General features: G+C 43.4%; 1 protein-coding gene across 1 annotated transcript in view; it reads left to right on the forward strand.

Moving 5' to 3' along the window:
• mtor (mechanistic target of rapamycin kinase) overlaps positions 1 to 26,626 on the forward strand; it is an 80,672-nt gene that overhangs the window by 35,479 nt on the left and 18,567 nt on the right. Inside the window, exons 29-36 of the mRNA XM_079273783.1 lie at positions 11,390 to 11,465; positions 13,119 to 13,258; positions 15,782 to 15,882; positions 16,353 to 16,468; positions 19,037 to 19,114; positions 19,448 to 19,555; positions 23,352 to 23,477; positions 24,222 to 24,353. Of these exons, the coding sequence (XP_079129909.1) occupies positions 11,390 to 11,465; positions 13,119 to 13,258; positions 15,782 to 15,882; positions 16,353 to 16,468; positions 19,037 to 19,114; positions 19,448 to 19,555; positions 23,352 to 23,477; positions 24,222 to 24,353 (877 nt within the window). The remainder of the gene's footprint in view (positions 1 to 11,389; positions 11,466 to 13,118; positions 13,259 to 15,781; positions 15,883 to 16,352; positions 16,469 to 19,036; positions 19,115 to 19,447; positions 19,556 to 23,351; positions 23,478 to 24,221; positions 24,354 to 26,626) is intronic.

The following is a 26,626-nucleotide window of genomic DNA, read 5'->3' on the forward strand; positions in this document are numbered from 1 at the left end:
TTGTTACAACATTTGTAGGCTTTAAGACAGTTGTATGTAATTTCCTTCTCTGTCTTCACACCGAAATGACCCCGTTAATGAGGGATTTCACTGTATCCCCGAGGCCAACCGTTTCTTCATTAAATTGGGTCTTCACATGCCAAGAGGTGAGTGACGTCACTAAGCACTCTTAATTGTAGGTTAAGTGTTCTATTGATGCTCCCTTTTTTTTGGCAGATGTTGAAACGGGCTTGGTTTCCACAGAGCCTTTCAGCATCACATTTCGGCTCAACAGGATAACATGAGGCCAAACTGTAGTTTCCATTAAGCGGAAAGTATTTGTTCAGGAGAGGACGACGTCCGAGTGTGCAGGCTGAATGTTTTTGCCATCACACGTGCACGGCATTTTTTTAAGTCGCTATACTGTTACCCACTGGAGAACAACAGAATGAGGTGATACTCGTGTGGCTTTGGAGAACAGAAGGCTGCTTGTATTTTCCTCTCTGCGTTATGACACACACAACACTGACATTGGTTTCCATGTTGCTTTACCACCGCAGAATCTATTCAATAATGTTTTTCGGCGAAAAATACGGGAAGCATTGGAAAGGAAAGCCACATAAATATCAATTATATTTTCCTTTTTTTATGCAACAGTGGAAGACACAAAGCAGCCGGGGGAAGTGTTTCGCCATTTACAACCCGCCGCTGAATGTGCTGCGTTTTGTGTGGCCCAATGACGGTGTTTGCAAACTTCCTGCTTTTTGGCTCACATTCTCCTTTAAAATGAGTAACATGCCAATCCCTGTCTACGGCGTGAATAGAACACCTTTGCAGTGTCAGACATCAGAGACGCTCCCTCGAATCCCAGCTTCCCCCCAGAGGAGCTGCCAGCCCTGCCAACTTAGCGGAGACGCCTTTGGAGATCAGACCAAAGGTTTAGTCGGTGGGGATTTGGGGGGGATGGGTGTGTGCCTTTCGGCATTGAGACAACAGATCACGCATGCCTTTTATGACGCTCGGCCATGTGTGATCATTGCCATGCTAAAATAGATGAACTGCCATGATGAGGTGTGAAAGTATGCTCTAAATACAGGGAGTTGTGCGTAATACTAACTGAGACATGGCTGGACCAGGACATTCCTGTCAGTATTTACTTCAACTTTACAGCTTTCCCCTTCTTCTTATGGACACTAATGGAGTGTCTGGAAAAGGCAGGGATTCAGGTGTTTGCACATTCATAGAGGAGAAAAAAAAGTTGAACTTTAAGTGTGAAACCACAGCAGTGAATACTCTGTTCAAGCCTCTGAAGACCAATGTATTAGCCTCAAATGTACCCCGTTCAAGTTTTTGAACAATATCTAGTGTGCATGGATGATACGATGCTTTTTTGTGTCTGTGCTGCCAAATGTTTGGCAGGTGACCCTCGCTTTCACTCACTTGGTCCGGAAAACAAGTGGAGTTGTGATTGTTCTGCTCAGCATCATCTTTGTGTCACGGAAAATGCGGTCCGGAGCACAAATTCTAAAATGATTACGTAGTTATGACATGGTCTGTTATTGCTTTGATGTTCAACATTTGGATTTGTACAACTCCAGCTCCTTGAATGTTACCGGACATTTCTTTTTTTTTTACAACTGGTCACAGCTTTGCAATTTTCCATGTACTCCCCTTTTTTTTGTTGTTGACATTTGCTTTTAGTTTCGTGGATTGTTTGATTGGTAAGACGCATATGGGAGTAATAAGCCATTTGTTGTCGTCATACAAACATAATAGCCTTCATGTTTAGTTTGTGGCAATGTCTTTAATGGCCAGACAAATTCTGTCTCATTAGGTCATGAATGCGATCCTCCTCTAGATTACCCACATTTCTCAAAAACACAACAGCAACAGCTCTCCGTCATGTTATAGTCAATATTTCTGTGGCTCAGTCACAGGAACCTAGTCCTGGTCTTACCTTTCCCTTCTATTCTAAAGTTAATAGCTAGCAGAGAGAAAGATAATTAAGTTAGGATAAGGATCGTTGCGGTGATATGATAAATATAATTGAGTTACAATCATCCAACTCCAAGTATCAACTCTGCTGCCAACAAAGACATTTACTGGTCCCTCACTTTAAAAGAAATCTGAACGTTTTCTTTATTTTTTCTTAATCATTTTCACCTCAGCTCCTTTTCTAAATAATATTTCCTCGGTTAGTATGTTTCTAACTAGTAATGTTAGGTTAATAACGTCATGTTTGAGGGCGGGTAGTGCCTGCTGACCTCCCTTTGAATCCTAACCCGACGTCATTGATGTGCTTCAGTTCCTTTTGGGAAAAAGTTGGATAATTTGCCCTCCTGGATCTTCTCTTTGCTCTGTGAGTCACATCTCACTCTCCAGCAATGCATCCCAGCGGCATCACTTTCCTCTGGGCCTGGTCTCTGTCATTCAGATGCTGTTTTATATGTTTAGCATCACGCTGTTTTCCCCCCTTCAAAACAGCTTCTTGAAACAGCATTCGCCCTTTAACTATGTCTCGCCAGGCTCTGTCTGAAGAATGCACGGCTCCTCTTAACATTAGAGGTATTCACGAAGCTTTAACCAAAGCCCCCTTTCTTTATATGACTTCCTCTGGAAGCCCGCACATTTCATTGAACAGCTTTTTCCTTTACCCCGCGAGGCGAGTTCGAAACCCCGCTGTGCTAATTGCAGCCGTCATCTATCTTTGATAAGCACGGCCTGACAAAACAAAGAGTTGTTATTGTTTATTTTTTTAATCAGAATATTCTCACAGACCGCTAAGGTTTCCCTAAAATACACTGGAAAAACGTTTTGTCATCAAACGGTGACCACCGGGGCCAAGCTGTCAGCGGAGCGCTCATGGGTTCAATTACAGGAAAGGCAGGAGGTGAGAGCAGCAGCCAGTGGATTCCAGGGCCTCTATCTCAAAACTTTGAATTACATAATCTTTATTAAAAGTAACCTCTTCCACCTGTCTGCTCTGCTCGCAACAGAAGAGCCTCAGTTTGAATTCCACAAATGGTTTCGCTTTGGCTTATTGCATGCGTTATATTCTCCTTAAAGTGCTTGCACCTGATTTTTAAATCATTAACTTCACTTTGTGATTGTTATTTAATTTGAAGGACCATGTTGTTTCTGAATGTAAGATTTGGGAAGTTGATCTGGTATTTTAATTATTAGCCCAGTTTAAATTGAAATACAAATCCCCCCCCACCCTTCGTATAATGACCACAGGATGGATGGTACCTTCATTTGAGACTTAAGGCAAGTAGCCGAGTTGCCGTGGAAATAATGCAATGGATAATGATCTGCAACTCGGTTAAACCTGGTCACGTATAGGAGTGAAATAAACTGTTCCATATTTTCCATAATGAAGGAGACGATATGCACCGGGGTATCCCGCTCTGAGGCAGACTTCATGCGCTGGCAGGCCATGGAGAGGTCTGGTGGCTTAAGCCGGTGATGGCTGCCAGGTGGAGTCTGTTGTCGCACCGCGTATGCTAGCCGACTACAAACCAGTTGAACTGGGACAATCGGTACTGGGGGGGGGGGGGGATAGCTTTAGAATAACTTTGTGTATGCACAGTTGGCTTGTGACTCTGACGTATTCCTTTAGTTCAAATGAGACAACCGTACTCAACCCCATTGTAAATGATTGGCCCTTATCTGGTCACTTTGTGTTATTTATGCTTGTAATTCCGCTCCTGTTAAGCACTTTGTGACTAATGTCTGTGAAAAGCGCGTTATAAATAAGTCTTACTGACTTACATTGTTGACAAATCAATTCTTGCATGATTCAATTACAACAGAAGGAAGCAATAATAAACAAGTGGCGTCTTCCATTTGGAAGTATTTAATGGTTAATTTCACTGTCAACATAGTCAATATGTCTGTACAATGCATAGTATACGGATCTCTTTGTCCACATAGCAACAGCAGCATTCCAATGAGGTAGCGCGGGTTGGGGGTGGGGGGGGGGGGCACTGGAGACGCTTTGCTCTGTTGGCCCCTTGACCTGAAGGGCCCAGGAGACACATTCTGCAGGGGTGTCCCAGTGTGTTGATAGCGTGGTGTAAACACGGGTCCAATGGTTTCTCCGGCTGATTCCTCCATGGCCCCTTAGCACGCCTAAATTCCTTGAGGAAAAAGAAAAACAGAAGAATGTCGGGAAATGATGCAATGGACGATCGAGCTGTTTTCTCTACGTATACCATTTCAACAGGGACATTTTCTTTTTTTCTTTCATTTTGCATTATTTGCATCACCAAGTAAACAACGTCTCATTTGCCCTTTTCCTGTGTACAATGCCACATTAGTCCTAAGCGTTATGATGAGCTTCACGGAGAGAGCTGATTCTGGTCATTTCGAGGAAGTAGTTTGGAGTCGAGGGACACTAAGCGTTTCCCCATGCCGCGGCATCTGCTCGGCCGTGAAACAACCACCTTCTTGTCTTGACGTTTTTTCGGAGGAGCGAGAGACAAAGGGCTAGTCAGATGTTGTCAGAGATGAGTTCAGCCCGGCGTTAGCCGCAGACGTCCCAGGGCAATGTGGAAGGAAGCGGGTGAGGTAACCCCCCCCCCCCCCTTCCTTTGCCTCCGTGCCTATCCCATGCAGCGATGCTCTGCTGTTTCTTAAGGCACGCAGAGGTCAAGACATGCATTCGACGGTGACAACATGTCTCTCTTTATTTCAATAGCAGATGTGAGCACGCCAGCCTGGAAGATGTATGTCATGTTTCAGGTATTTCAAGTTTAGGATTTATCTCCGTTCAGACACGATGTGGTCCGTTGAGATATCTGAATGAAAGATGGTTATGGTTATGTTGAAACATTTATCAAAGTCTCTGGGCTTCAACCGGTTTGATGACGGTGAGATGTCTGTCCATCAGCTGTATTGATTACATAACTAATCTGTAGCAAAGGTTGGATATTTTCATACTTCAACATGTGTTACTTTGCCCGGGGTTCTTTTCTCTTTCTACTTCAATTATTTATTTCCTTCGACTTCTTCTCAAATGTTAAAATGTATTTGCCTTAGGTCAAGCGTGTTGATTTGTTTGAAAGGGGTTATAGAAATACATCTGCCTCTCCTGCCTCCTGTCAAAACTCGGCTCATGCTGCTAAAAATAATATCCAGCTGGAAAAATGGGAATCTTTTGGGTCCATTAATGTCAATCATTTTCTAATTGCCCCTGACTGAGTGGGATTGTTGGTTTATACCTGGATGGAGAAGGAAAACAAAGCTAGTTCATGCCACGTTGGTCGCTGTGATTCAGTGAACAAAGGAGGGTCTCTGGAAGCAAACCATTTCCCCAAGAAGAAGAGTTTTAGGGAATGGGCTGTCTTAATATTATTTTATGTGCTTGGAAGACTATGAATCTTGCGGAAATGTAGGTGCTGCTCCAGTTCCAACACTCCATAAGCAGTGTTAATTTGATACTGATTTGCCTTCTTGAATTTGAAAATGCCTCCGCCTCAAAGCTCCAATATCAACAAGGATGCAGGATTCAAGTGCGACAGCTTCATTTATTCAGTTTCTTTATAGCTGCTATTTGTGTGCATCTGTGTTTTAGGTATTTGAGGATTTACGTCTCATACTTGTGCCACCTGTTAGCCAGAAAAAATGTATTGTTTTGCAAAAAACAGGTTGTTGGCTCTCCGCGGCGTCTTCCACTGCTCGACATGTGTTCTCGTAAACATGAGGTCATCTGGGATTGGATGTTTATTACCTTTTTAATTAAATTTAATTTAAATGCCTTGGGAAGTGTTTGTTAAGCAGCGTCGTGAAACTCCACGCGTTTCTCATCTGTATTTACTGGAAAGAACTCCCCCCAAGGTGCCAGACAGTTGGGTTCATTCTGCCTGGGAAGATCGTTGATTGCATTTTGGCTGCCCCACGGATGAACAGCTCCTTCGGCGCATAGGCAAAAGAAGCGTCGGGCTGCTCAGTGTGGAGCGAACGTAAGGCTCAGTGGTGTGAAAGATCTGCCACTGAAATGGACCGGCTAATCAGCTGCAGTCTCTGCAATGCCTCGGTCACATGGAGGGACTGTGCCTACTTGGCGTGTCCAGAATTCATGCCTCCAGGAAGCTTCAACAAAATCAAACTATGAACCAAATATTTATTTCTGTGTATGGGCGGCTTTTTCTCTCCTGTAAAGGGACTCAACGAGCTTCATTCATTGCAATTTCAACAACTTTGACCTCGCAGACTTTTTCCAATGTCACATGTGGTCTACGTTTGTGATTTGTCATATTTAACTACATATGGTTAAATTATTTTACCAGACAGTTTCTTTTTTTGCGTATGCAATATATATATGCTCTTAACTTGCACCTAATGAGAAACCTGCAGAACAGGTGTCAGTACAGTCTTCATACTTCCGTTATATACCTGTCGATAGCTGCTATTATGAGATGTTTTTTAGAAATACACCAAAAAGTGAATCAATTGAATGGACCTTGATTCAGCTTTTACTTGAACAGTGTTTAGATAGCCAATCCCAGTGTTTAGATAGCCAATCCCATTTTGAGATGATTGTGTTCAACACTAAGGAATGGAGTTGGCAAGTTGGCAAGCAAAGGGCCCAACAATCAGCCAGGATCAAGTGGATATCTTCCTGATTAGATTAGATCCAGTAGTGAGGCTCCATTTTTCCTCTCTGTGAGACCCTTGTACATCTTATCCTCTTTGAGGGGAAATATCTGCAATTTCCTCAGAAATCACGCTCTCGCCTTTCAGTGAAGAAGCCAAAGTACTTTAGAGTAGTTGAGATGGGGTTCATGGATTATTTTAATGGGGTAGAGGGGATTTTCTTTCAAGAGTTTAACATATAAAAAGAAAATATACATTTCTACTCCCTACTGGTGCTTTCTGACCCAAGGTAATCGTGGCTACCGGTAAATGCATTGTATTCATCACAATCTAATGCACACATGCTGGTTCAGTCACTTGAGTAGAGTGTAAGTGATTTGTTTCAGCGTGCCTCGACCCATCTGAAAGATTCAGTCAACATTTGTGATTTAAAATATGCCCGAAACATTTCTGCCACCGCTGCAAATGTTTTACAGCTTAAAAAGAAAAACACCCGGCATGAGTCTGTCTAAGGTGATTGTTTTTCTTTCTCCTCCGGTCAGAGAAGTTTGAACAGCAATGGTGCAGAGCTCTGTTTTTGTAATAGAGGGGGCAATAAATATAAAGGTTTGCACTCATAAAGCAAGCTGAAAGACATACTGTTCTTTCTGTATTCGGCCAAATGTGGTTCTAGGGTCTGCATGTGTGCCGTAGAATACATTATCTAATTCACTCTCAGGCTATTTTGTTGTGTTTACATTGTAGCGTCTGGCTGCCTTGTGCGTTCATGAACCGGTATCGAGGATCTCCCGCCCTGAACGTCTGTGGAAAAGAGTCGCTTGCTAAACCTCATTCAGGGTTTAGACTTGAACCTCTGAGACATGGCATTCAGGATACACGGCACACTGTCTACATTTCATTTGATTTGATAAGTCGTGACGGGTTTACAGTCAACAGCACCGGAGCTCTCTCCAGTGACTCTCACCAGCAAAAGTTCCAGTTTGGAAGTTCGACTTGTGGCCCCGCACAAGAGAGAGAGAGGGTTGAAGGAAGTTTTATGCTTGCTAATACTTTGACGGAGTTTCTGCTTGAGGAGAACATTATGTGAGCCTTGTCATCTGGTTGTGTTTAGACTCCGTGTGCTCAGAGCTGGCAGCCAGATGGCTTCAGCTGAGGGACAATGAAATCTCCAGGGTCCGCAGGAGAGAAAGCCCTCCTTCTGATTCGTCTCCTCGGATGAAGCCACATCTGGGCAGCTTTAGCATACCTCGGCAGCGGAGGCCTCGGCAGCGGAGGCCTCGGCAGCGGAGGCCTCGGCAGCGGAGGCCTCGGCAGCGGAGGCCTCGGTGGCGCTTTGTTCATCTGGTGCTGACTTGATTATTTGACAACGGGGAGTCATTTGTTGGTCCAATTGGAATTAAAAAGTATACACAACATACCCGCGTGTTTTTGTCAAGTGTTATCCAAAATACTGGATGAGTAGTTATGTTTAATGAAGTGGGGATAGTTATTAAATGGGTTGCCGAATGCGTGTGGCACTCCATCAGGCCTCACGAGAGTCATAGACAAATGCTTATTTACTCAAATGAAGTCTTGCACCCCACCCCCATCATCTGTTTACACCGGTGTCTTTTGACAAATCACTTCAAGTACTACAGTGTGTGAAACGAACATATTGATTGTCACGCAAGACCAAAAGACATGAAGGACATCTTGCGCCACTGTTTGGCTTGTGATAGATCTTAGAACTTGTATTTCATTTCCAACCGGATCCATGTGTGAGGTTAGTTACCGTCTTGGTCATTGGACTATCGTTGTATGAACACTTGGAGTTAAAAAATTATGCCATGCTCAAGCCTTCAGACTTTTTGGGAGATCTTTGAATCGATCAGTGACATGAATAATATGACGAACCCCTTCCTGTTATTGCCTCGTTGGGATTGAGACCCGGGGGGGGGGACGCAGTGTGGCCGGACGAAATCTGTAATGTGGTCGTCTCTACTGCGGTTGGCTGGCCGGCTCATCCTCCTCAGCTGGAGGAAAGCGGTGCCACCGTCTCATTAAAGATGGCCAAGAGAGATTCTGTTTTACTTGAAGCTTGACGAATCGAATTCACATTGAAAGGGAACGCGAATAGATTGGAAAGCGTCGGGAGGCATTTTTCCGACTATGACGGCCTAACCCAAATAACAGACTGGGAGAGTTCATAGCCTGACTCATGCTTGGTGTGGAGTAACATTGTAGAAGTCCAACTAAGGGCTACTTTCTCATTCTGTATCTGAAATTATTATTTTATCTGCTGATTTTGTGATTTATAAACTGCAAAATTCCATTAAACAGAAGTATTAAAAATGACAATATGTAGATAAGATCAGTTCCAGTCAGATTTTACATTTAAAAAGTAAAAACAGCACTGGTTTTGGATTCTTATCAGTATCAGGAGAGAATCAGTGCATCCTTGGTTGCATTAACTCTTTCCTGGGACACGTATTGGCACGTGATTAGCAGCTCGGAGCATTGAGTCTCGAGTGGTCCAGTGGTCAGATTGTCTTCTGTTTCCAACTATGTACAAGATAGCGCCCGTTGTTATTCTACGTGTCACCACGCAGGGCGGCACCAGCCGCTCCCCGAGCTTTGGCATGACCACTTGCTGTGCCATTTCATCACATTTCCTGGCCTTTACCCCACGTCCAACCGGGTTTCTGACATATGTATACTCAAGTATCCTTCATCAACTTTCCCCTGCTGTCCTCAAGAACTCCACTGCATACCAGTCCTCTTCAAACGCTACATTTTACAGATGTATTGGCCGTGCCTGCACAAGGGTTTTGCAGTTGAGGAAATATAATAGACTCGCGGTTCATACGAGTGTTTCCAGATGTGGTGGTGGCGGCGGCGTCGCGGGTGAGTGGAGGGTGTACAAACGGGAATTGTGGTGTCCTGACAGATAACATCATTTGTCGAACAAGCGTGACACATGTCTAAAGATGCGTTTCGTCTTCACAATAAACACCTTGCTGAAAGAGGAAACGTTTATTCTACATTGTCAAAATGCATTGAATCAGGCTTCTTAGTTCGCATTGTTGGGTATGTTACTTTTCTTGAAGGCAGAATGATGGTTCAGGGACACACTTGTCTCTCAACCCCGGAGAAACCCGGGGTTCTATGTTACAGCCAGTGAAGGATCACAAACTCGTGTCTGCACCACTGACTCATACACTGGTTTGTTGTTGCCCACACGGTTCATCTGAAAAAGGAAAGCCACCGACGTCAACTGTGGAGTTGGCAGCAATACAGACTTCAGTGCGAGGCATTTACATTACATAGAGAGATAGATAGATAGATAGATACTTTATTCATCCCCAGGGGGAAATTTGTATGTTACAGCAGCAAGACACACCAAAAAGCAAAGTAACAGAGTAACCAAAATATGAAGTATTAAAAATGTATGACAAATTAAATATCAGAATATAGAATATATAAGATAAAACTAAAATGCACAGTATATACAATGAAATAGAGTAGTGTTAAATGATCTGCCTCGGTGAAAAACAGTGGTGCAAAAATAAAAAATCAACCCCAGCAAACAACAGTGTAGCAGTGTGTAGTTATGTGGAGGATGATCTGGCCAGAGCTGTTTTATTGTAAAGTCTTATTGCAGTTGGCAGGAATGTTCTCCTGTATCTTTCCTTGTGACAGCGGAGCTGCATCAGTCTGTTGGAGAAAGTGCTCCGCTGTCCCTGCAGGAGGTGGTGGAGAGGGTGGTCCGGGTTATCCAACATGGATAATAGTTTCTTCAGTGTCCTCCTCTCCACCACCTCTCCCCACATAGTGGGGCGTAAAGGACTTCTGGGCAGTTAGACATTCGACATCGACTTGATGTACCTGTGTAATCACTCACAAGGATGTGGAATTCATGAAAATCATTTTCTAACTACTAAACAAACTGCATCCACATATTGAACCAGATATTTCCCCAAGTGTAAGTATTCCAAGTTTTGTCTTCCAATCCGTCTAAACCTTAGTTGTTTCCTGTGAAGATGGAAGTTTATTTTGAAAAGACAGTATGCATGTAACAAGCCAAAACAGACTCATGTTGCTGGACTTTTGCAGGAAAAATGCACGAAAAATGAGGAGTAACTTTTCGTAAGATATCAATAAAACAGGGATGAATTTATGTCGTTGTATAAAGAACGACATGAGAAGATCAATCTCATGTCTGTAAGTTAAATCAGCTATAATCACTCTTTTAAAGTGATTTATGACTCGTCTAAAACATTTAAAAAAGGAATAACTTCAATAGAATCATTCTATACACTGTAGCTTCTTTACATTCTAATAGAATGTAACTTCTTTACATTCTAATACAATGTAACTTCTTTACATTCTAATACAATGTAAAGAAGTTACATTCTAATACAATGTAACTTATTTACATTCTAATACAATGTAAAGAAGTTACATTCTAATACAATGTAACTTATTTACATTTTTAATAGAATGTAAATAAGTTCCATTCGAATACAATGTAACTTCTTTACATTGTATTAGAATGTAAAGAAGTTCCATTCGAATACAATGTAACTTCTTTACATTCCAATAGAATGTAAAGAAGTTACATTCGAATACAATGTACATTGTATTAGAATGTAAAGAAGTTACAGTGTTGCCTTTTCTTTTCTTTCCTTCCCACAATAACGTAATAATGCATTAAATGCAATAAATAATGCATTTTAAGACATTTTAAGGTGCGGGCCATATAAAATCTGACCGTGGGCAGACTTTGGACATGCCTGGTCTAAAAGCTTGTCTTTGCTTTTGTCACTTCTTGCAGCATCAACAATAAACTACAGCAGCCAGAAGCTGCATCAGGGGTTCTGGAGTACGCCATGAAGCATTTTGGTGAACTGGTGAGTATTTAAAGACAGGAAACCTTATCTTAGGTTGTATTCAGGCACTGGGACCTCCCTTTTTTATTTCAATCATACCATTACATTGGCACAGTAGGCCAGCTACTGCAGAGGGCCACTGCAAACCAACATTTTGTCACTTGTAACCGTAGCAACAACCCTCACCAACTCAGGTCTTTGCATTTCTTGATGCATTTTCAGACTGAATATGTTTATACTGCGCTGTGTTACACGTGGCCTCTTGTACACATGCACGTCTTCCCGGAATATCCTCTCCCGATACGCGCATGGGGAGGAGGGCTGCTGGCATGCCCCCAGAACCCCCTGTTCTTAATGTGCAGCACGTGGAAAAACCATCTGCTTTGCTGATCGGTAGTCAACTGCAGGCAGCAGAATTATGGACATTTTGTCCTATGGACAGGATGTTTGGATTTTCTCGCATTATGCGTCTCCACTGTCTGTTTCTGAAAGGCGAGTGGTTTGTAAAGTCCCTAAATAGCTTCATCTATTGTGACTTCTGATGGGGCCGAGTTGAAAGCCACAGAATATGTCACTACTTTTTTTATATTCCTGAAAACTCCTCTGTGACCATGTTCTGTGTGGGTATACCTGGTCCAGATATGAAATAACTGTCAAACATTGGACACCATCACACACATTTTCCACATCAGTTCAATGAGTTATATTCTGATCGTTCCCCCACACTGTGACCAAACTTGCACTTTTTAGTAACTGGTCTTGTTTGCTTGTTTGGATGTACCGGGCATCCTTTTTAGGATCAGTACGAATTATGGCCTTAAAGGAAGAATTCACCATTTGTATATGAATTACTGAAGAGTTCTTGATGTCAAAATAATAAATTATACTATAATTCTACGTTTATTTCACTGTAGAACACTTTAATAGATACAGGTAGGACATTGATGTCAAAATCGAACACAGAGAAAGTAGATGACATTTAACACAGCCATGACATTCATCTTGAGGGCTGTGATGGGCTGAAATGATATCCCTCTCGTGTACACTCGAGTGTAAATGAGATGATTATAACCTTTTTATGACAATCTGTGCCTAACGGCTAAAAAAACCCAAATCCGTTAGCGAGCAGAGTTACTAATACTTAATCTTTCTCCTTTTTTCTACAATCCACTGTTGCCACAAATCCAAATTCAAAGCTTAGCTGGTGTTGAGGACAAACTCAATGTATAAAGTGGTTATTTGTAGCCTGAAGTCAAGTCAAATGTTTCCCCCCCCCCAACTACTAGGACCCCTATGTAAAAGGTCTTTCCTTCTGCCTTTGTGAACAGCGTTTATGTTTCTCTGTAAAAGAGTGAAAAGACTCAGTTTCACTCTGCACTTCCGGGAACTTTGTTTATGAGGCGATCGTCTGGAAAGCTTTACTGTTCGAGGGTGGAAGGTTTCCCTGTTTGGTATAGCAGTCAGGAATCATCAGTAAAGGTTGGAAGAGATCTACCGTATGTACGTAATCTACCAAAGGACGGCAATACTTTTACATGAGGTCAACGTTTAGATAGAACTGGTCCAGGACTGATTGGTTAGAATGGGAACCTCCCCCCCCCCCCTCCCACAATTTATGACATCGTCAAACGGTCTACATATCAAATGTGTCTACTTTTTGTTTTGATCTACTAGGAAATCCAAGCTACTTGGTATGAGAAGCTACACGAGTGGGAGGATGCTCTGGTTGCATATGACAAGAAGATTGACATGAACAAAGAGGATCCAGAGCTCATCCTGGGCAGAATGCGCTGCTTAGAGGCCCTGGGAGAATGGTATGTCGGGGGTCCTATCTGTTGTGAGTTCAGTGGGGCTGCAGCAGTCCGTTCAAATCTGTGTTCTTCTGGTCTCACATTCAATGACACGTATTTGCCTTTTCAAACACTCAGAGAATCAGCATTACTGTTTGACTGACATACTGCTGTGTGTTTTTCTTTTTAGTATACATGTTTCTTCAGTTTTTAACCTCGGCTCTAACGGATAAAGACAGTTTCTGAGGTAGTATACTTGCAGTGAGCGATTCCATCTCCTATTTTCGTTGGCCGCATAATTCCTAATGAGTCCTGACATGAGGGCCTTTAATGAGTTGTCAAAAAGAGAGAGAAACTTTCCTAATTTCCTAATTCCTAACCCGGATATGCACGAACAGGTGTCCAACGGCAGCAAGAGGCGCCGCCGCTGCAATGAACCCTCACCACGGCTGAGGCTCGACTCCATAACGACCGCCCGCCTTCAAGGAGCACTTTTCTTTTTTAATCAGGGAAAAAGAAAGTCACAAGACGTCCCGAGTGGATCCAAATATGTGGATCGTCACCGGGCCCGTGACTCTAAGCAGATGTTAATCTGCTTACGTAACCTGCCTCTATGGGCCATTGTTGTGCACACTATGAGACATTTCACTAGAAAGTGATTCAGCCGATGATTCAGCTAAAGGGAGGCTGTGTGTGTGTGTGTTTGTGTGTGGACGGGTGAGGCGGGGAGATGATATAACAGTTGACCGGGTCATTAGTCAGAGGAGGTCAGACTCAAGAGGGCACATTGTTCCGCGTTAAGGTAAGCGGATACTGTACAAGCGCTCTCTGTGATAATCCTAAACTGGTGAGTTAGGTTTTTAAATGTTTTCGGCAGTTGAACTCAAACATTAGTTAAGTATTGGACAGATTTGAAGCGTCCTTGAGCCTACAATGTCCAATCAATTTAGCGTATGTGTTTTTGGTTCAAAGTGGGCCTCCCCGTTCTGTTAATCTTCACACAGCTTGTTTAATGTCTAACAAAATGCTGCTAATTGGCCCTCAAGTGCAAGCATGCAGCTGTTTTGGCATGTTGTGCTCTGGGGATGGAGGCTTGTGTGTTGGATAAAGATGCTTTTTGACACCCCTGTATATCTTTCTGTTATAGACTAAAAAAAGAAATTGTTCCACACAGCTGATCTGAAAAAAAGCCAATAAGCATGAAAAGTAATGGAAAGTTTCAGAAGGCTTTTTTGTTTTAGTACATATAATAACCTTTTATTGGATTAGGATAGTAAAAAGGATCGTAGATTTTGGCAAGAATATACTGCAAAGTACCAGGATGTCGGTCCCTGTATTCAGCACTACTTGTGTTCTTGTATGTTACTTAAGATGCTCCACAAACCTGCATGTAACGTGACCTACAATGATATGCTCATAAAAACCATTCCATTTAGGTGAGCTAGCTCCCCGGTGCTGCTCGTGTTCATGCTTGACTCACTATCATGGTTTACTGGAACCCTTTTTAAAGGAGCTGAGTCATTGTTAACGCGTGCCGTGAAAACGGACTGTTTATCCCGTCCAAGCAGGTACAAGGAGACTAACGAGAGCGTGAGGGAGGATCACACGGCCCTCTGAGAAGAGGCTCAAGTGAAACAATCCTGTGCAGGGGGACCAATGACTTGCAGTGAAGGGCCTTTAAAAGAGTCTTTAAATTGCGAAATTAGTGTCTCCTTTTACGTTTTATTCTAGCAACTTCTGAAATGAAAATTCCAGAGACGTGAATAATGGTCTGCTGGGTCAAATTAAAAGCTCTTCCCTCTGCTGGACTCTCTCTCTGTCTGTCTGCTGTAGACAAACATACGGCCAGTGTGCCGGAGCGCTCTGTGCTCGTTGCTTTCATGTTATACGATATAGCCAGGCAGCTGCAGAACGGCTCCACTTCACTTACCTAGGTCCAAACCTGCCTCTCTCTGTCTGCGCCTCCCTCTGTCTCTCTCCCTCATCCAGGCTCGCTCCAGCATCCTGCCTGTAATACACATGCGGCGGGTTTGATCTCCCGGACAATGGCGTACTGATTGTTGTTAATGAGGAATTAGTCTTGGTTGGATGCACCTGACCCCAAGGGGAACATCCCATCTGTTTGCTGGGACGCTTGATTTTTTATCGGACTCTTTTGGGACGGTACACTGATTTTAAGATGTTCCTCTTTAGGAACAAATGAAGGAATAAATAATGGCAGATGTAGAAGAAAGCCTTATCTCCTTCTCCTGCTTGGCTGGAAGTGCTTGGCTATTCTGATGACGGATAACTTCAGCTTTTGCTCTGTGCAGGAACAGTACATTCAGTGTCTTAACATTCATGTATTCATTGTCAGGACTTTTTAAAAATGTTTTGAGGATTAAGACTTGACCAGTGCAGTATAGCATTGCTTTAGATATGTTTTAAAAGCTGCAGTTTTTGCAAGTGAACCTGAAGATTGCTTAGATCGGTTTCAGAATAACTGATGTCGTCACTGGATCTGCTTCTTTTTTCTACCATCTGAAGCCTGCACTTGTTGTTTTCCAGGGGGCAGTTGCACCAGCAGTGCTGCGAGGAATGGACGCTGGTGAGCGAGGAAACCCAGGCCAAGATGGCTCGTATGGCTGCTGCCGCCGCCTGGGGTCTAGGTAACCACTTCACGTCAGATATGAACTTACAATGGAAGATATTTGGAAGAAAAACAATGAATGCAGCAACGGCTCTGGCCAATTCCCCCTCACATAACCAGATGGGAACGGTATCCAGTCATAACATTGACATATCGGAACGCGCAATGGTGGAGAAAAGCAGGGACCGCACTGCAGAAGCTTCCTCAGAGGTCTGCGGTCTGGCTCTGACTTTCTTAAATCAATGGTAAACCTTGAGACGAAACCCAAACCGCAGACCCATCAGACCATCTTTTATTCTTGTCAGTGGGAAGCCAAATGTTGAGGTTGCAATCATTTATATTCTAGCAAGCTGAGGTGGACAGTCAAACTTCAACCTGCCTTGGTCTTTGCTCAAGATATCCAACAAATAGCCGTTTCAGTCCTGAATAAAAACTCCCTGCTTCAATCGGCTTTGGTGCTATTTGGTAACTTGATTGTTGTCTCTCCAGGGCACTGGGACAGCATGGAGGAGTACACCTGTATGATCCCAAGAGACACGCATGATGGCGCTTTTTATAGAGCGGTGCTAGCCCTGCATCAGGACCTCTTCTCATTGGCCCAGCAGGTGGGTTACATCACTCACAAATACACCCAATGGATTTCTCCCTCCTCCTCCATTTGATGCACATTAAAAGTCTATATTTTTGGAAAACATCTCATAAAGACATGCCACATGGGAGTCTGGTGTCTGGAATTTTCATTAGTCTTGATAGCGAGGTATGAAAAGTTAAAATCATTGGAAACCAGCGCTGTAAAGAAACATAAAAATGTCTTTATGGCTATTCCAGACAGGATCAAATTCCCCCATCAGCTCAGGCTTTTCATAAAAAAGAGTGAAATGCACAAGGTTTCGTTTTTTTTCTCCTTTTTACACCGTGGTGTGGAAATGTTATGTAACTCAAAATTGAAAACCATGGCAGCGTTCGGCCACAAACAAATACACATCCCTGTCAGCCTGTCAACAAGGTCAGGGTGGTGTTCTCCTCAATCGATGAAGGTTTGTATGTTAGATGAACTCACGCTCCCCAGAGATGGATTTGTTCAAGCTGTCTTACGAACACAAGCTCCAACACTGACACCAGTTGACACCTGCTCCTCTAATCTCCCTGGACTCATCCTCCAAGTCCCCTTTTTCGCCACAAAGCCCGGGAGACCTGCTCTCGGTGCCCCCTCTTCCCTCCACAGCTCTAATTTGGAGATTAGACCCAGGTGTGGCCCATAGGATTCGACATCAGCTGAATCGGAAAAGCAGACTTTTGACTCTTGGCAACAATGAGGCCGCTCAACAATGAGTGGAGAGGAATTAAAAGCAGATGGAGCGAGGGTGAAAGCTTAAATGTCAACATGAGCTCAGTCTAGTCTTCCGGATGTGGTCGGTAATCCTCCCACTAAGTCCTTTTGATTCCATCGGGCTGTTCCTTTCCTCCCGCCTGTACCCCCCAACAACCAAACGTGCTCTCTGGGAGTTTCACTGCGTGTCTTTTGGAAAGGGTTCAGGTTACTTTGCTTTGTAAATCTCTGTGTTTTGGTGTGTTCCAGCGATGACGTGTAGACATGGCAGTCATGCGCCCTCCCCAAAGTAGAGAAGTCCGTGGCTGTGCCAAGATTCGTGATATATCCAGCGCTCCAGTGTGCGTTTGACATGGTTTTCACAAACTTCGAGTTTCCTCCAGCAGTTGATTTGGCTCCAACCGTTCACATAGAGGCCTTCATATCACGCTGCAGTGATAAAGTGATCTGACTGCACCTATGCAAGTAAGTAGGATCAACCTTTATGTGGGAGATTGGGTCACGGTTTGTTTGTGCTGCCAGAAGCCAGACACTGCATTTATCAGGAGTCGTCTGGACTGCATATTTCCAACGAGGCCCCATAGCAGTAATTCAGGAGTAAACAGCACCAGAACTGAGGGGAGGCTGTAAAGAAGCAGCCTCATTGTCACCTCGTCCCAGCAGTCCTCCCACAACCCCTCCTCTTGTTGTGCATGCCTGAAGAGGTGTTTCGACACGACATTCCTCCTTTCCCTCCCCGGCAAAAAAAAAGAAAGAAAGATTGGTGGGAGTCGTTCTGAAACAGCTGTGTGCGCCGGCCTCAGATAGCTTCCTCAGTCAAACTCCCTAATTTTACCGTCCCACTAATAACAGTTCCCAAAACCACTGGCTGTGGAAGCCCGAGAAATCAGCACATTTTCTTCCACAGTACCCGAGTCCTTGTTTTTGTCCCCTTTGCTGCTCTGGATCGGGTCGTTCTCTCAGCTGCTGTGTTTTTTTCCACCCGTCAGGGTTCTGCCTGCTGATGGAATGTCTGCTGTGTACTTGTGTTTGGAGAAGTGTTGTCCTGTTACGAAAAGTCAGGGAACTGAGTTTACCAATGAGTCGGTAATATACGGTAATACACCCCAAACAAAACCATTTTTAGGGCATGAATGTACTGCGTGAGCCGGTTAAACATCATGAAAGCGTTTTGGGGAATTTGCATCACTGTCCTGGAAGGAACCATGACTAACCCTATTTTATTCAATCCCTATTCTCAAACCCCTCTCCCTGTCGCCGAATGGACGTGCAAAATCAGGCTGTTTTTTAAAGATACATTTGACATCCACAACCACGGTTGCATAGCTTTCACACTGTTCATTTCCCTCTCCTCATAAAACACATGGCACTCAGCTTTGCATTAAACCAATTTTGCTAAACAAGCTGGCGTTCTAGTCCTCGCTGCACTTATGTGTCGCTGTTGGCTCGACTTAAATGAGAAGGGTGCGAGCAGCGAGCAATACATGCCTTTGTACACTTTGTACAAGGTGTTTTTATTCTCTGGGTTTGGTCCAATCCCGGCTGGTCCTGATGCGAGACGTTTTTTTGGACGGTGTGACATTGTGTTATGTGTATATGCCGGGGTCGTGTTCGCCATATGTCATTGAGGAAACTGCTATTTGTTAGCTTCACTGAGAGTTGAAGTATCTTGGGGAGGCAACTTAGTTAGTTCATGGATTAAATCTTCTTTCTCATGTCAAGGATGTGCTGCGGCTTCAGAAGCTAGTTGACAATGGCACCATCAGTGCAACATTCATGTAGACATTCATTTCATTAACGGATCACTCTGTAAATGTTTTAGTGTTGTTTATTCTTCATGTAGTGTATTGACAAAGCAAGAGACCTCCTGGATGCTGAGCTGACGGCCATGGCTGGAGAGAGCTACAGTCGAGCCTACGGGGTAAGTGAGTCAGCCAAAAATATTCAGCGCTTGGCTTCAGCGGACCATCTCATTTTTCATAGCGTTCATGTGCAGAGGGATGATGCCACGTCATCACAATCTTATGAAAAGTTTAAGTCTCTGATAGAGCTTCTTTAGAAGGCAAAAGCATTGTTTTTTTGCAGTTCAACCATTCGATGAAGGTCCAGTGGCATGCTGAATGCATTTAATTGTAGATTCTGATCAATTTACAAGCTTTAATGATCCTTTTTTTAATATTGCACAGAAGGGAGCTTTTGCGACTACTAATGAACGTGTGGATAAGAATTAATGTGTGTGTGTTTTGGTCTCCAGGCCATGGTGTCATCCCAGATGCTGTCGGAGCTCGAGGAGGTGATCCAGTATAAGCTGGTGCCAGAGAGGAGGGACATCATTAGAGAAACATGGTGGGAGAGGCTTCAGGTGACTGCAGCGTGTGATAGACCGACACACACACACACACACTAACACACACACACATTAACACACTCACGTGTGCAACTACAAATGTGAAACAGCTGTTGGAAAGGCTACTGTTACTAATGGGAAACATTACAAGACAGACGCCATACATACACACACTAATACCTCAGCTAGCACGGATTCACCGCCTGATAGATGTGGGTGTTTATTTCTATATTTTGAAGTATATTTGTAAAAGCAGAATCATTTTGGGCTCTGGTAAGTTTACTGTGCTTGAACAAACTTCAGATGAAGATGGGTGCTAACTAAGTCAAAGATATGTTCCACATGTAGCCAAAACTAGCTACAATCTCTCCAAAATAGTCTATTTGTCTCCAGAAACAAATAAAAGAAACGAGAAGAGAACATCTATATCTTTTTATATATTAAATATATATAAAAATATATCGTAGAAATAGTAAAACTATTTAGCACACTATCCACAAGTGGTCAAATGTGATTTGTGGGGTTTGTCCTTGTAGTTCATTATCATCTCCCATCATGAAAGAAATGAGGTGATCTTGTGCCGTAATGAGTCCAATTTTAATATTTGCCCACTGAATGCAGTCGGCAGCAGCAGCAGCATGTGAACCACCCGTTCACCTTTGATTCCATTTACATAGCAGGTCACTTATATTACTGTAAGTTGGATGATGACAAAGTGATGTCAGATTTGAACCTCTCAGAGACTCACTCTGAGTCCCGTGTTCGGATCGTTTTTTACATGAGCTGAAAGTCATGACCATACGTGAGAACATACAGTAAAAGGGCTTGTAAATCATGAGCTTAAGTTAAGACTCAGTAAATATAACTGCCCTCCCCCCAAAACACCAACACACTAAAGAAAATAACATACATCATTCAGCGGCGCCCTTACTTGCCATCGCCTGCATGAAATGACCATTGTAGGAATATTCAGAAAAGACCCCATCCAAACTTCCTACTTCCTGAGTCTGATTATGATTACTATTATTATCTATGTTAATTATGAATTACAGTGTTGTGCGTGTTGTTAAATGAGACAGCAGGACGTGTGGAAGAACCACAAATCCGCAAGTGGTTAAGGAAAACTGTGCCGCCCGCCAAGTCTTTGACATTTGAGACGAATGCCATCCGATCCAAGATGATACTCTTCAAGTTCATCGTTTCCATGTTGGCCTTCAAGATGTGATTGTCTGGAAAAAAAACCTCTGCCTTGTCTGTGCACATTGAGGGAAGAATTTTGAGTCTGGCAGAATAACTGAGAAGCCATCGATCTGTGATGCACCATTCCTGATAACATTGCATCCAAGCTGCTCTGTTTAATACGGCGTTTATAATGCTGCTTACCCTCTCTGCCTGTTGGCATTCCGGTCCTTCACATCCTGCTCAGATGTTACTGGCATCTTGGAAATTCCCAAAACCTGCGTCATCCTTTGCCCTCGCTGCAGCCCAGGGCGATTCTATTTGTTTTTTCCTGCCCAGCTGTTAGAAATGCACCGAACTCTTACTAATATCCTTTTGACATTTCAAAGGTTTCTGTGTAACTAGCTTGACCATTGAATGGAAACCTTGACACACACCCACTCGAACCCTGTGCAGTAAATTGAAGATACTCTTGAACATCTCAACCTTTTCCAGACGGAGGTGGGTTGGGGGAGGTGTTTAGGATCAAGAGGGGTCTTCTTGAGCAAACAGAGCAGCCCATAATGGCACCTGAGCTGGTGTTTCCTCTCTCTGTCGTGATTTATTGGAGGCTGACCTCACACATCTGTCTGGGAGTCACTGTCCCGCTCCTTTCTGTCAATGCCAGTCTCTCCCTCATCAAAGGATCATAGTTATGGGAGCGAGCGTATGAAAACACTGCACCCCACCGCCGGTGGGTAAATGTGTCCGAGTGAGTTCTTGCACTTCTATCCCCGTGACGACCTGTTGGAATTTGGGGCTCTTTGCTTCTTCTCGTCCTTTGCTCGTGTTTGCTGCGCTCCTCTCTGCACACATTTTCAAACCATTTAACTCACACTTTTACTTTGCCAATTCCATATCATAAAGGTCTCATATGTAACATTTCCACATCAAAATGACTGAAAAAGACCAGACCTATGTTATTTATTTTGTTGAGTTTATTTCATCCAAATGTTTACAAGAATTTTCTAACCTAGAATAATTTAGTGATTTTAAACAAGGGAACAGTCAATGGCGTCATCTCTACTGCATGCACGTGCGTCAGCGTTGTCTGCAAAAGTCATAAATCATTTTTTTATCCAGTTTTAAGCCTCATTTTTATGCTGCACTTTTTAGATCTCGGTTATTTTTAACTATATATTTTGTCATCGGCCGTCTGGATCTTAAAGTCATTAGAGAATCAAACTGAGTAAACGTTCGCTGCACCTCAGCTCGAAGCCCCTCCGGGACGTCCCTTTGCCACCGAACACAGATTTTTCATAGGAAACCTCTTTGTTCAGTGTTTCACCGGTTTTAATCACTGGGTCCGTTTGTTTTGGAGAGGAGGAGACCTGTGCGGCTAGTTCGGCTCCCGGGGAAAACGCCTGAATCTCAAATTATTAGATAAACATGCTGAGTAAATCTGACGGCAATGGTGGCAATGGTTGTGAAAACAACAACTCCCATGACCCCACGCTACTTCATAATGTCCCCAACATCGTCTTATGTTATTGCTTTGATTGAGAGACCCTAGTGCCAGAAAATAGCATTTTGTCCGTTAAGCCCATTCTCCAGCATGACACATACCGTAGTTCTTTGTTAACTTATCTTTTTTTTCTACGTTTGCCCTTACCCGATAGTATTCATTGAAGAAATGTTGGGAGAAAGAAAGGGAGATGACGATGATCCACAGCTGGATTCAAACCCAGAATGTTGCGGTTTCATGGTGCAGGTCTTGGTCCAACATGACGCCCCCGATGATATCGGCTGTTCTTTTCAATCGAGTTGCTTGAACCTCCTCATGGCTTCTCAGCAGTCTCATACAGTTAAACCCAGACTAAACTTCTAATCACTGAACGAAGCTTCTGCCAGATTTCACCTACACTCTGCCTCTTATCCCGTCATGGTAAGCCCACTGCAGAAACTGAAGTATTTAAATCTAGCCTCAGCTTCCTAAAAGGCTTGTCCCGACATACTTGTGCTGCCATCTAAGGAACACAGCAAACAAGTGTTGGGTGGTGATGGGTAGTGTTATCTTTGAAACTCTGTTAGCTGTGTTGTTGGTTAACAAGACATCACTACAGCACTGATTGTTTGTTGCCATGCAGCCTACAATGACCCTTACTTGTAGCAGTGTCTGTAAATGCAATCGGGTAACATCAGTCATTTTTCACATTTCTATTATTTTGTCCACCCCCCTAGACTTTGACCTAGAGCGGATTATACAGAGCTTACTTATGTTCACCAGCGCTGGATCCCTCAGTGTCGCCTCCCCCTGCAGCACTGAGTTACATCACAGTGATGAATGAGGTCGGGGTCGAGAGAATATTAGATCGTGAAAGTGAGCTAATGGTGCTTGTAAATGTATGAATACACACCTGTGATTGTGAATGTTCTTTTCTGCCACGTGAAGGTGTAGTCACGTGTGGACATGTTTAAGACAGAGGGACCACTGGTTGCACTAGTAGCCCCCTGGGTTTCAACCGTGCCCCTCTCACATGTGTTCATTCTCTCGAGTTTTAACGAGTTAGGTTGCTCTCTTTTGAGGGGAGTAACAAAAGGGTAATGCATCTAACCGTCTGTCCCTCGTGATCTTTGTTTCTTTTCTCTCCAGGGTTGTCAGCGCATCGTAGAGGACTGGCAAAGGATCCTGATGGTCAGATCGCTTGTCATCAGCCCCCACGAGGACATGAGGACTTGGCTGAAGTATGCCAGCCTCTGTGGCAGGAGCGGACGCCTGGTCAGTACATCGACATATCTGTACAGAGCCCCTCAGCCGTCTCTGATCGGACCCCCGATCATGCGTGATTATCACGCTCCCATAACATTTAGGAGGAATGAATCAGAGTTGATTAAATCCGACTTGTCAAACGGAAAGAGGTAAGCTGAGCTCTGAGTTAAGTGCAAACATTAATAGCAGCCATGACATTTAACTTGATTTCAACCTGTTTTAAGTTGGCGCTGATGAAGGTAACGCAGCACCCTCAATCACACTGTTTAGAAACCCGAGCCTGCATATCTGCACAATTTTCAGTGGTGCAATTTTCCATCCTTTACCTCACTGTTGTTCTAATTGATTGCAAGGGATGGCAGACACAATCGGCCAATTTTTCTCTCTGCTTACTTTGCGTTTACGCACACACACACACACACACACACACACACACACACGCACACACACACACACACACACGCACAGAGAATGTGATTGGCCAATGTCAAACATAGCAGGAAATGTGATTAGAAGGGGTTGGAAAAATTGACATTTACCATTTTCTGTCTTCACAAAATCTTTAGCAATCACTCATGCACTGACTTACTTGCTTTCTTTTTTCCTCTTTTGGTAAACAAACGTAATCAAATAATATCATGGTAGAAATTGATCACGCTCTTATTGTCTCGGGGCGCCTAAAAACTGGGTTCTAATTAAACTATAAACCTTCTTGCGATTCATTTGCTTCTGTTGCCCTCTTCATCCCACCAGGCACTGGCCCATAAGACCCTGGTGCTCCTTCTGGGCGTCGACCCCTCCAAGCAACTTGATCACCCGCTGCCCACGGCCCACCCGCACGTCACCTACGCTTATATGAAGTACATGTCGAAGAGCGCACGCAAGGTAGGAGCAGACAGACATGCTGTGTTGAGTCGACATTTTAGTTTTATGCTTATATATTCATCATACATCAGATTTAGCTTTAATGGCCCAGTGTGTGTACACATGGAAGGAATGTATGCGGTGCAGACTGCACCACATACATGAGGTAGGTTGACAGTATATACTGTGTTAACACCATGCTCATAATGTGTATATATGTCTTTGTACTTGACGAAAAAACAGGTATTACTTTTTTAGGATAAATGGCAACGGGCATCGTGTTCTCTTCTAAAGAGTTCTGATGTTCATTACTGTTGTATGGACGTTTTTAGTGCAACATGAGGCAACAATCAGAGTTTACAATTTTCCAGATTGTGAGGGTTTAAAGTACTGTAACGTCAGTGACATAAACAGCTAATTAATTGAACATTGTGAAGGAAACAGCCTAAGAAACATTAACACTAACAAACCGTAAAATGGAAATTGCAACCAGCCCTGTGATTGTATTGTCACGCTTAATGAATCCGTCCCACCAGGATCTGGAAGAGGCGTTTTATGATCATTAACAATGACTGTGCTTCCCAGAACTATTATTATATATTTAGTGTAGTCGGTTGTCTTTCGGTAACCGTAGCCATAAAAAGCCTTCTGAAAAAAAGAAGCTTGTACCAAATATAAAAACAGTAAACCTGAAGCATAACATGAAACCAACGTGATGAGGACTGGCTACTTTAAATGGCAAATTCTTGTATAAATTAAGTTCACTGTTGTATATGCAGGTAGCTAGCCAAAAGGTTATGTCGTGTTTCGAACTGAAGCCAAATAAGACCACTGGTCCAGCCCATCTTCTTTAAAACGGTGCCCCCCAAGGTTGTTTCAGTCCCTCCTAGACACGGGCACAGTGCTAAAATCATGGAAACTCTCAATAATACGGCCTGTGCCATAAAAGCAATGTGCAAATAAGCCAAATGACCTTTGACCTATTGCTATATAACCTCCATATTGTGTGAAAAAATTGAAGGAGTTTTGGCCAGCCACTGGACCAGCACTGTGGGCACTACGCTGGATCCGCTCCAGTTCGTTTATAACAGCGACAGTAGCACAAGCGACTCTATGCTGACTCGGCTTAATAAAGCTACAAAACACCTTATGCATCCTAAAGGTTCTGTCCGTGGGATTTAGCTCAATAAAAGGCTCATTGATCTCAACGTCGATAGTTCTCTGGATCAGAGGGTCTGTGTCAGGGGGAGACCCGAGGTGTCGCTGCAGATGTGGCCCACACTGAAGCCTTTCAAACATGGGGTCGCATTCGCCAGCTAGAAATCAATGTGGCCAAGACAAAATAATTAATAATGTGCAGTAAAAAAACCCGACATCTTAACACATGTTGAAACTGTGAACATCTGTATTTACCTGGGTACAGTTCTGGGGTCTCATTTATAACCGTGGTCTGAAAGAGGCGAGAAAGTTCATGAATGGAAGCCAGATTATAGGAATTACACGTGAGAGGAATCATTACACTCCAGCATATTGAACACAGACTGTAAACATCTATCCGATGTGAGTATCAGAGCTCACTGGAGCAGAGGAGCAACCGCGGTGATATCACACACCACCTCCAGTCACCTCACCGGGCAGACTTTCACCACCATTGTAGCGACCATTTTCGAAGCAATCTGTCTGATCGTTGTAAACATATAAATACTGCGGTGGCACGCTGCTCCACCATAGATCCTCTGTTAGGGCTGCGTGACTGGAAGAATCAGGAGGGAATGAGTGTTCTTTCTCTTGGTAGTTGCTCTGATTCACTGTAGAGAACCACTGATCAGCAGGCTCATCCTCATTCATCCTCATTCATAAGGTGCTTTGCGTTGACCATTTATGATTGAATGTGGGCGTGTGGAGGGCGGTGTGTGAGGATGAACCAGCTGCGCACATTTACAGGTTGTGATTTATAAAAGGATATTGCGTACTGGCAGGCGTACACAAGGTTTTAGAAATCAGAATATGTTTTGCCGTACGTGCGTTTCCTCCTTTGGACGTATGTTCACATTTAGTTTGGATCCTATGCACTGTTCTATAAGTTAGACTCCCAGAGGTGTCATTTAATGAGTATATCTTCTTACGGCAGCTTTATCTTCTTTTAAAATGTTCATCCAGGTAGACGATTATGATTTATTGTATTGTGATTCGTGAGATTTGCAAGTGTTCTTCTGATTTGACAGACATTGTTAATGTTTCAGACATTGCAGTGTGGAGTTTGGTTAAATTTGCATTCATTAGAATCCTGTAGC

This window comes from Melanostigma gelatinosum (genome assembly GCF_949748355.1).
Source record: "Melanostigma gelatinosum genome assembly, chromosome: 8".
Lineage (NCBI taxonomy): Eukaryota > Metazoa > Chordata > Actinopteri > Perciformes > Zoarcidae > Melanostigma > Melanostigma gelatinosum.